Source organism: Lactuca virosa, chromosome 6 (assembly GCF_052849685.1).
Source record: "Lactuca virosa cultivar CGN04683 chromosome 6, Lactuca_virosa_CGN04683_v6, whole genome shotgun sequence".
NCBI classification, from domain to species: Eukaryota; Viridiplantae; Streptophyta; class Magnoliopsida; order Asterales; family Asteraceae; genus Lactuca; species Lactuca virosa.
In genome coordinates, this window is record NC_136431.1 from 172,082,004 (window position 1) to 172,094,290 (window position 12,287).

The 12,287-nt window shown below is 33.8% G+C and overlaps 1 protein-coding gene across 1 annotated transcript; it reads left to right on the forward strand.

The window, feature by feature from the left end:
- Window positions 1-5,849: 5,849 nt before the first annotated feature.
- Window positions 5,850-7,888, forward strand: LOC145119833 (Protein kinase superfamily protein). Its single transcript, XM_079055592.1, has 5 exons — window positions 5,850-6,358; window positions 6,465-6,600; window positions 6,685-6,821; window positions 6,964-7,087; window positions 7,318-7,888. The coding sequence occupies exons 1-5, from the start codon at window positions 5,942-5,944 to the stop codon at window positions 7,773-7,775; spliced, it is 1,272 nt and encodes a 423-aa protein (XP_078911718.1). The 5' UTR covers window positions 5,850-5,941; the 3' UTR covers window positions 7,776-7,888.
- Window positions 7,889-12,287: the final 4,399 nt, after the last annotated feature.

Genomic DNA, 12,287 nt, shown 5'->3' on the forward strand with positions numbered 1-12,287 from the left:
GTCGTTTTTTTGTGGGGTGTGTACACATGAGGTCTCTAAAATAATACCATGATATTCATAAAAATTTGTCAAAACATTGGAGGTTAATTCTCCCCCATTGTTACTGCGTATTTTCTTGATTTTTCCATTGAATTGGGTCAAGACCATGTTATAAAAATTAACTAAGAATGAACTTGTGCTAGACTTGTTTTTCATAAAGTAGAGCCATGTGGTTGTACTATAATCATCCACTATTGTAAAAAAATATCGAGCTCCCGACATTAAAGGTACCTGATACCCACCCCATTTATCATATTGAATTAAATCAAAACATGAAGTGGTTTGAATATTACTATAAAAAACCGGTAACTGAGTCTGTTTAGCTCATACACAGGAATCACAATAATCAATACTACCTACGCTACCTATAGAGTTAATTTGTTGAAGTTTATAATTTGATGTATGACCCAGTCTTCTATGCCAAATTTAAGAATTCATAGTGACAACCATATCAGTAGTTCCTGTGTCCATCCTCTACATATGATAGAGACCATCCCTACATGTCCCCATGCCAATCAAATTCCTCGAGTGTAAGTCCTATAAATAACAATAAATCAGGAAAGAAGGTTACAAAACAGTTAAGCCCTTTGGTGATTTTGCTAACAGATAACAAGTTGCATTTAAAATTAGGAATATATAGAACGTCATTGACATCCAAATCGTTTGGTAATTGTGCACTTCCAACGCCTTCTATTGCAATTTTTTCTCCATTAGGAATTCTAATGGGTACCCCGTCATGAGATTTCTTTAGAGATGTTAAGACGGAATCGCTACATGAAATATGTTCAATAGCTCCAAATTCAGTAACCTAAGGAGAAGTGAAATCGATTTTACCTGCCATGTTTACTTTTGGTTTTGGTGGATCATTCAGTTGTATTATGATTCTTTTCTATCGTTAAAAGCTCAGGTCGGGTATTGGACTACTCTCAATTTCGACTACAACAACCTTACATTTCGCCTTAGGGTTTTTCTTTAAGTCGTTTGTCGGTCTTCGTTGACGAGTTTCCTAGCAATCTGGGTATCCGATTTTGTTTCAAAACAGTTGTTAATGTTGTGGCTATTCTTCCCACAATGTTTGCATTTTAAATTTCTCTTGTCAATAAGACTTTTGTCCATGTATATTTGGGTTCATATTTGATAGGCGGCGGCTTCAACATCAGTTTCGCGGGACATAGTAATACTTCTTTGTTGTTCATCTTCTGCAACCATGTGATAAACAGTAACAAGGGTCGGTATCGGTTTGATGCTAAGTACTTGAGTTCTAACAGTTCCAAAGTCTTCGTTGAGGTCCATCAAGAACTCGTAGACATGTTCTTTCTCCTTCTCCTCAGTGAGCCTTTTTCTAACATTGCAAGAATACTTTCTACACGTACACCTAGGCTATGAAGAGAAGGATTGAATATCATCCTAGATTCCTCTTAGTATTGTGAAATATGCCGAAACAGACATGCTGTAACAACCCGATATTTCAAGTCCATGTAAATTAAACTAATTTAAATAAAAGTCTAAGTTTCAATCATGTACAAATGAATTAACATTATAACAAATAAGAACTTTAGTACCAAGAATACATACTTTTATATATACATACACTTTGAAAATAATACTTATATATAAGTTATATGTACTTATATTGAAAAACCATGTAGATAAGCTTAACATTTAAATGAAACTATGAAATATATTAATGTATATATATAGAAATCGGTTTTTGGAATCTTTTCCCAAACTAAAACCGAATTCACCCTTAAGAATGAAGCTAGGACCGAATTTACATCAAGCATTAAGCAAGGACCGAATTTACAATCTTATAGAAAGCTAAAAACGAATTTAGTTCTCTCCTTGACCAAGAAACTGAATTCTTTGTTGTCTTTGACTTGAAACCGAAATCAACCATTTCTAGAAGAACCATGACCGAATTCACTTTCTATTGGACCACCATGACCGAATTTACTTCCCTCCATGTGAAGTTATGGCCGAAAACCACAATGGTGATCCCTTTGACACACTTTTGCTAAGCTTACCAATACAACCGCCTCATAATTTTCCTTACTATTTAAGATACATATTGAGATCATACTTCATTTTCACAATCCGGTAACGAAAACCTTTATCAAACTCTCTCAAGTATCATCCTTCATTTCCATCTTCAAAGAAGTTGACCTTCAAACTTTCAAACTTCATTTGAACATTAAAAACAATACCCATAAATCTCTTCACAATAAGTAAGTATTATACATATTAGTTTAGTGTTTTTGAGATACTTATATTTCAAAGATCATATTATTCACACACTATTGTGTGTTTAAAATCATTAGGACCACAACATCTTTCCCTTAATCTAGCCTGAAGGCCACCGTTTCTATTCCGTATTCAAAACCGTTACCACACATAAGGTGAGTTCATACCCCCATATTTTTCCAAGCTTTTTCAATGTTTTTAGGGGGGGGGGGGGGGAATACAAGTAAAACACAAGAAATCTTGTGTTTAAAAATATAATTTTACTTATTTTGTTTTCTTACTGTCAATATGTATTTAACGCGAAATTTGTTAAAACATGAAAATAAACTCATAAACTATAATAGGTATAGTTTATGGAACGAAGGGACATTTTTACAAAATTACATGTTATTTACAAAAAGGTGTTTATTACTTTATGTAAACTAATCAATACATGATTGTGAACCGCTTGATGTACCACTCATGGTACCCATTAGAATCCTAATTATAACCAGAGTCTCCTTGAGGGAGAGCGTGAGTGTGTGTATAGATCTATACGGGACAGACTATATATTAGTATGGTTATAATGAATATTCACAATAAGTATTAACTAATTATTTACGTAAAGATATACTTTTTCTTAAACAGTCTGAAGGGATATTAACTATGTGATTACTTAGTATATACAATAGGGTTATATAAAATTGAAGTCTGGTAGACAGTGGAATGTGTGACTTCCGCCTTATTTCATGTTCCTTGTTTGGTTGTGGGCTTAGGGCAGATTCACTCATTTAACTGTCTGTTCGATATCGGTTATATACAACTCGTAGGTACTAAGTGATCATAGGAGGCTAGTATCGTCACATCGACTTTTCAGGGCAAACACATCTTTAGCTAGTTGTTCTTATAAATAAAATTAGGTATCATTAAACTAAGTATGGTAATTATACTTGTGCTTTTCATTCTTGGAATGATTAGGACTACAAATCGGTTTTATAGAAAATATAGGATTTTCTATGAAAACATCGTTATTTTTAAAGGGAAACAATTTTCGATTTAACTTTCCGAAAAAAATAACTTTTATTATTGAAAACAATGTTTTACAATAGAGTAAGTGGAACTAGGAACATATTTACAAAAGGTTCAACACTTATTTACAAACTAGTATAACATAAAGGACCTTTAATGGTTAATTCTATAATTCCCTAGTTTATACATCAGAGTTATATATAAATAATATCCGATAGACAGTGGAATGTGTGATTTCCGCCTTACTTCCTGTTCCTTGTTTGGTTGTGGGCTTAGGGCAGATTCACACATTCAACTGTCCGTTCGATATTAGGTTATATATAGTTAGTATAAACTAAGTGATTATAGAAGGAACTATTGTGGTTACCATTTTACCAAGAAAATATAGGATTTTCTGAAAGAAATACATTCATCATATCTAAAAGAATCATAAATGTTAATTCTGTAATTACTTGGTGAATACGATAGAGTTATATATAATAAAGATCCGATGTGCAGTGGAATGTGTGATTTCCGCCTTACTTCCTGTTCCTTGTTTGGTTGTGGTCTTAGGGCAGATCCACACATTCAACTGTCTATTCGATCTGTATTATATATAATTTGTATTCACTAAATGATCGTAGAAGGAACGATTATGGTCATATTATTTATTAAGAAAATATAAGATTTTCTGGAGGAACAGACGAACTTTTCCAAAGAACAAAGAATATACTTTTTATAACAAAAATACTTATGAACTCACCAACTTTAATGTTGACACTTTTTCAAACCACTTGTATTCTTAGGAACGTTAGTAGACAGGTACTCTCTCAGGTGTTTCGAAGACGGAGCCTTACGTCTTAACTTTTGTTATAGTTTTAATGTAAATCATGAAATGTTTTGAACACAATGTATATTATATATTATTAATACAATGGTTGTTATTACTTTGATTACTATTATACAATTGTTATGATACTATACATGACGTCCTCCGCCCCCGAACGTTTCCGCCGTTCCGGTTTGGGAGTGTGACACATGCCTTCTTGCCTCATTGAAGTAAGCTTCCGTTTTAGCTCGTATGGTGCACTCTCTTTTCCGAAGCGTTCCTCAAGATCTTGCCAGATCTCTCTTGCTCTGCGTGCTTATTTTACATTGTCTCGGATCCCCTTCTCCGTAGAAATAGTCAACCAGCCTTTAACAATCGCATCGCTGTATTGCCATGCCATAAGACCTGGTGAGTTTTCCGTTGGTCGTTCCAGGGTGCCATCGATGAAGCCGACCTTATTCTTTACGAATATAAAGTCTTTGATTTTTATAGACCAATCTTCGTAATTGCCATCATTCAGTGTTTCGTTGACATGTAGTTGGCAAGGGTAATCGTTTGGGTGAATATAAAATGGAGAGTTGGGGTCATCTGATGGATTGGTAGACGAACCTGATTCAGTAACAACATGTCCGGTAATGGCGCTTCAGAGTTTTCAAACGGATCAAGACACCCGCTCTCATACCATAAAGAAAATAAAATAAGGTTAACAAAAACAATTGAAAATATATATAGGAATATTGCTTGAATAATAAGCAAAAATAGAATAAAGAAATTAGATCAGTAAGCAAAAATAAACGGGAATCCTAATCAAACTCAAACTCCTTTACAATAAATTAAAAGTTGAATGCCCACTTTCATGTTGTTATAGTATAGTTATATTTAAAGACTTTTAACAAAGTTTGCTAAAATCTTTATACATTTTTTATTGTTAGAAGAATTTTATTTTGTTTTGCAGTGAAATACTGAAATGGTAACATGGGATCCGAAGATATGTATGCTGAAAGTGGAGTGGGAAATGGGAATTGGTTAAAGATTCCCTAATCCATTCAAACCACTCCTTGATACCCTTTTTCAAATATTTTACTTCTCATTGCCCCCATCACACGCTTTTTTATGACTTCTTGTCTCATCTTCAGCTATATTTCTGAACCACAATTTAAATAAAATTGAGATGAGATTCTAAATATATAAATATCCGATAACCGTTTAGATATGATATGATCTAAACATGGTAAATATCCGATAACTGTTTGTTTGTTTTTTTTATTTTTTTATTTTTTTTTATTTTTTAAATACGGGTATAAATGGTTTGGACAGGGTTAATTTGTAATTAAAAATTTTGTTTATTGACTTTTTTAAATCCTATAAAAACTATATTCTGTTTATATTTTAAATATGTGAATAACTTTAAAATATATTTCACGAATATAAAAACTACATTATATGTAATATGTCTAGTTAGTCCCGTTTTCAAAACATTGTTTACAGTTTACAAATGTTCATTTTCGTTCTATAGAGGTTGAGTGGGACCCACTATAGGTATCAGGTAATAGGGCATTTTCCTCCATATGTCACACAAATCAAATAGTATCAAGATTCAAACACACACAATATCCATGGTCTACTTTTACACATAGCCATCTACCTTGATGCCAAATCAAGTAACTTAAACAATGCCCCATGTCTAAAAAAGCTTGCAACAAAACACCCAAATTTGGCATAGTGGTTGTGGAGTTGTTACACAAAACCAAAACCATTTGCCACAAAACAATTCCCATGACTAATACTTATACTCCTTCAATTCGCTCTTCTTTTAGCATCTTTACTCATTTTCATTGCTAATCATGAAAGACTCCTCAAAATCCTGGCAACCCTTTATAACAAACTGTTGTTCTGTTGAAGATCAAACAGTGTTCAACAATTTTAGCAGATGTAGGACTTCAAGGTCCGATTTCTCAAAGAATGTGACTCCATCACCATCTTTTAGGCACCTATCTTTCTCAGACCTTAGCCAGTCTTCTTCTATGCGTATAAATGAGGACATAGCGCAGACTTTTGGTCCTGATTTGTTTGACTTCAAACTCAGTGAGTTACGAGCCATAACTCAAAATTTCTCTAGCAACTTCTTGCTTGGGGAAGGTGGGTTTGGTACAGTGCATAAGGGTTATGTGGATGACAACATGAGATGTGGAATGAAGGCACAAGCCGTTGCAGTCAAGCTTCTTGACATTGAAGGGTTGCAAGGACATAGGGAATGGCTAGTAAGTTTAAATAAATAACAATGTTATGATTAGATTAAATATATGATTGATTGTCTATATATAATGATTATAATCGTTGTTTTTTTTTTTTTGGGAAATCATGAAGGCAGAAGTGATATTTCTCGGGCAACTTAGGCATCCGAACTTAGTGAAATTAATCGGATATTGTTGTGAAGAAGAAGAAAGACTCCTAGTGTATGAGTTCATGCCACGTGGAAGCTTGGAAAATCATTTGTTCAAGAGTAAGATGATCATGTTTTCTTTATAAAATTTTTCCAATATAGTAATTATGTTGTAGTTTAAGCATATTAGCGGTTGTAATACAGGGATCTCAGTTTGCCTACCATGGGGAAACAGATTAAAGATTGCAATAGGTGCTGCTAAAGGGCTCGCATTCTTGCATGGTGCTGATAAGCCTGTTATATATCGCGACTTCAAAACTTCCAATATCTTACTTGATTCGGTAAGCATGTTTTTCTTCACATCTTAGTATTATAATTATATTATATGACTTGTTATAAAAAGTAATACTGTAGATGTTTATGATTTAGAATCTTTCATGAAATATTAAATAAATAACTTAAACCCCATTTTTACATTGGCAGGATTTTAATGCAAAGTTATCAGATTTTGGATTGGCAACAATGGGTCCTGAAGGATCAAACACTCATGTAACAACTAGAGTCATGGGTACTTATGGTTATGCTGCTCCTGAATATGTCAACACTGGTATTGATCTAAACTAGCTACCCCTCAAACATCACTAACAAAACAAAATAAAACCAAACCAACTGTTACAATTCTTCTAAATTTACTCAACACTTTGGTTGACTAGACTTAATTACTTCTTCAATATGAATTATAAATACAGAAAAACATGATGAATATAAACCCTCAACTTATCTTTGTCTATATATAAAGGTTTAACAAACTCATTGCATTAATGTGTAAAATTGTAGGCCATTTGACCACAAAGAGCGACATTTACAGCTTCGGAGTGGTGTTGATAGAACTACTAACTGGAAAAAGGGCAATGGACAAAACGAGGCCTAAGAGCGAACAATATCTTGTGGATTGGGCAAAACCGTACATGACTAGCAGTCGAAGATTGCGTTGCATAATTGACCCAAGATTGACAGGTCAATACTCAGTGAGGGGAGTCAAGGAGATGGCAGTTTTGGCACTAAATTGTGTGAACTTGAACCCTAAAGATAGGCCAAAAATGACTGAAATAATCGAAACTCTTGAAGGCTTTGAAAATCTGAAGGACATGGCAGTCAGTTGTGGGCAATGGCCTGTAGTCTCAAGAAAAACCGCAAGAGATGCAGTTTTTTCTCCTAAAGGAAGAAAAGAAATTAATGGAGGTCATATATATTGGAAAGAGACTCCTGTTAAAAACATAAAAGTGAAAGGATAATGAATAAAATATAGTGGATTTATTATAAAATTGTGAAGAAAAGTCAACAAGTGCTCCTACTTATGTACCAATGCTTATATTATAAGTCATATATACATATAAATTTTGACAGATATGTGCGCCTACATGTATGTCATACTTGTATTACATATTTCCTACTACCTTTTTTATTTTGACAATTGTACATGACAGTAGTGTTTAAATTTTTTTTATTATAGGGAATTTCACTAATCTAACCATCTTTGTTAGTGTTTTTGAACAAAATAACCAACTTTCTGAATTTGGCAAGATAACCACAAAGTCCGGAACATTGCATTCTGGACCCATTTTAAATCGGGTAACCCACATTTATGGGATCCGGCCCGTCATTGTGGTCCCTGCTCTCTCTCTCTCTCTCTCTCTCTGTATATATATATATATATATATATATATATATATATATATATATATATATATATATATATATATATATATATATATATATATATTTCAGACATTCACTGTAGAAGAAGCATTTAAGACTAGACATTCTGCAACAGACAGGGTTTCGGATATGCAAGAACTCACATTTCAGACAAAACGATTATCGAAGGATGCCGCGTGACAGTGAAGAGCTAGAACATTTGTGGGTATGTGTTGTTTCCTTTATCTTGTTAGCATCTTGGGTTTGTTATTAATTAGTAGGTTTTAATAGGAACAAATTTGTGTTAACTAGATTTTAATTTGGTGGTTTTTAGGGTTGTGTATAGTTAATATTAGTATAACCAACAACTACTACAAGTATAACCTTTAAAAACCTGTTCCAGAATGCACTCCGAAATATGAAGAACTAGTCCGAAATTTGTAGAACTACTCCAAAACACATAGAATAGTCTATAATCCAAAATCCTGAAACAAACTATTTGTAGTTCAGAACAATATGTAATTTTTTATAGCATGACGATGACGCTATATGGATCGTTATTATAAATGGAGGGATGGAAGATAAACCTCTTTTCATGATCTCCATAAGTTTGCATGCATTGTTGTCCCCACTTTCAATTTTTTTTTCTCATGTTGTCTCTTCTTGCTTCATGAACTTGTGAACATGTTCCATCATATCTCTTCGCGATTTTGATGGTTTATGAACTAAGTTTTTGAGTAGCACGACAATGTGTAATCTATAGGTGAATGCGGCTATGACCATTTTATCGGCACTCTTTGGTGCATTCAACGTTGATTTATTAAACCAGATGACGAAAGCCTGCAACGATTTGTCCTACCTCTGTCCGCAACTTAAGATAGTCTGTGTTTATGTCGTATACTTTCGTTGTTGCACGAAGTAACTAATTATGAATTCTTCTCTTATCCGGTTGAAATCTCAAATACTTTCCGTGGCTGGACTTATACGACAGTTTGGCTAGTCCCGACAAGATAGTTAGTAAAAATATACACCGATATTTTTCGTCTAGACAGTGAGCATCCATTGTCAATTTGTAGTTTTTTATATGATCATTTGGATCTCCCGAGCCGTCATACTTTGTAATATCTGGTAAACTCGTTAATGATGGTAGATGATATTCACGGATGTTCCTTACCCGCGGTGAGTTATCTGACCTTAGCACGTGGATTTGGTTTATACCTGTTCCTCTGTCTCCTTGCAGGTTATCATTCATCGCTAGGTGTGGCCACTGAATTTGTTGCATACTCGAGTTGCTGATTAGATTTGGCGGCATGCAAAGTTGTAGGCCTGTTTGGGCCAATATGGTTGATATTATGTGTATGGCAGTGGTGAAGGAATTGGGACGTAAGGCTATATATTTTATTGTATTGGTGCATTTATCGATGGTAGATATTCTTGTGGGAGTGTTGGTATACTCGAGCTACTTGTCGGTTCAGCTAAGACGTAATTTGTTTGCCTTCTCTTCCTTTTTTCCACTAGGGTATCTTCGATGGCTCCACTTTCATTGTTTATGTGTTTTGTTGCAGGAGTATTCGTGACTGGTTGTGGTGGTGTTGATGTTGTTTTACTCATGTTTGGTGTGGGTACGAAAGCCGGTATCATGTTTATTAGGCAAAAGGGTGAGTCTAGTGTTGTTCGTGAGCAGGGACGGCTCAACCAATTTGGGGGCTTAAAAGTTTGGGGCTTTGAGTTCTTGATAGTTATTGACAGCCTTGACCTTCAAAAAACTCAAATTCGTTCCACCTTTGCAACTTCTAGCGAAAATCATTCCAAAATCCAACTTGACACAATGAATATTAAAAAAATTAAGTCCTATTAACTTTAATAGATAGTCTAATAAAGAAAGAAGTCTACATCAAAATTCAAAAAATAGATTTATTCCTTCTTTTGTGCAGAAAATGATAAACAAATTTCTACATCAAATAGATTTCTACATCAAAATTAATAGATTTAACTTCATCAAATTAACAAAATTTAGCATGATATATATCTAAATTCTAAAACAAAACCTCACTCAAAAAAGTGCTATGTAGTTGCTTCGCCCTAAAATCAGAACATACAATCTTACAACTAACAGCAATGAGTCTATAAAGCTTTATTTACAAACACAAAACTAATCTAACAGTGGGACGATTAACAAGGAAAATGCTCATATACAAAGTACAAACAGTTAAACCTCTATTTTTGATTTTTGAATTATGAATTCGCTAAGGAAAGAAACAATAGCCAGAGATTATCAGCCTCAGAAAGAAGAATCAACAATCGAGCTAACCTCTTTTTTTTATTTTTGAATAAGAATCGGTCAGATCATCAGAGCCAAGAAGAAGAAGATTAGAATCGAGAATCAAAATCACACCGGTAGACGGTAGTGGTAATCCATTCAGCGGTTACGAGGACAGAGGAGAATGAAGAATGAACTCAGAGGACACAGATTCAAAGAAGGAAGAATAGTCGCCGAGAATTAATGCTTCTTATTGCGTTAATGGAGAATCCGAATCGTTAATCCCTAATTGAAATATGGGTTAAGTGGGGCCCCCTTAGAATTGGGGCCCTAAGCAAGGGCTTATTTTCTATCTATATAAGGCCGGGCCTGTTCGTGAGGATTCCCTTTCTTAGCCATTTTGATTACAAATGGAACCAATGATGCTACGTGGCTCCTTAGGATATTAATGAAGGGATGGAAGATAAACCTCCTTTCGCTATCTCCATAAGTTGACACATCTACAAAATGAGAAAATCTTAGTCCGGAACATTACTGGGAAGAACCCTAATAATGCTCTCTGATGCCAAAGTTAGAATTTAGGCTCATGATGTTAACGTATTCCAAATGAGTCGTAATTCTTTATCACTTGCGTACCTTATGTTTATCAAGGGGAAGTATTTATACTTTAAGGGGAGACCTTTGGTTGTCTCATATATATGGATATTGTTATTTTCCTTTGGTAGTTATTGTTGTTTTAATAGAATAATATTTCTTAGATCCTTTTCTCCGATTTATGGGATATTGATTTTGTACTCAAGGAGTATTTTATTCGGGTATGCTTTGTCCGGTTCTTCTGTAGGCAGAGGTGGTTTTATTGGAGTAACTTACTTAACCTAATTGTTTTGGTTATGGGATGGATAAAAGATTTATGCTAACTCGGGAGGTGTGTGTGGGTTGACTTGGATTTTCTAAGCATCAAATACACATTAACTAGGTAGCAGAAACAATTAATAATTTACTAAGTGTAAATGCACCCAAAGATCTACGTTTTACTAGTTTTAGCAACATACTTTAAAATCAAATGAAAGAAGGAAAAATTACATACCTCTTGATGTCTTGTTTGAGATTTTGTGATTAACAACCTTTGCAATGGATGTATGACCAAAAGTAGAATCCCTCTAATGTAGACTATCCAAAGGCTCCAAGAAGGAAACAAAGAATAAACTCTATATTAGGGCTTATACGAAACTCACTAACCCTAAGAGAGGGGTTATGAATTTTGTCCACTAAGAGAAAGAAAGGAGACAGGAGAACGAAAATTGAGTTTTTGGAATCCTTTATATTTGATCCCAAGTGTAAGAACCTGCTATTTAGTGTAACATCCCGTTTAAAATAAAATAAATAAAATAAAATAAGTAAATACATAAAATAGGTAAATAAATAACTAAATAAATAATAAACCCTAAAACCCCAAGATGTATTTTTATATTTTTATGTTGGCCCTAAATCCGTAATAAATTATTAGAGTATTAGCGTAAGGAGTTAAATGTTATAATTCAAGTGGTTTGTTGATTACTCAAAACATTATACAATGAATAAAGTCTTAATTAATATGGTGATTAAATAATAAAAGTTTTATTTATATTAAATAGTTTTGAGACCATAATTAATTAGGTTATTATTGTGTTTCACTTTGCATGTTTTACTTCCTGAATAATTTGATTTTCCGAAATTCCACAGTCGCTCGTACTTTTGGAAGTAAGTAGCAAATTAAGATTGTCATGAATTGAATTGTAGATCGTCTATGGAGATTGCTGCAATGTTCATGAGTACTTAGAAAATTGTGATTTTGAGTATTTGATAAAAT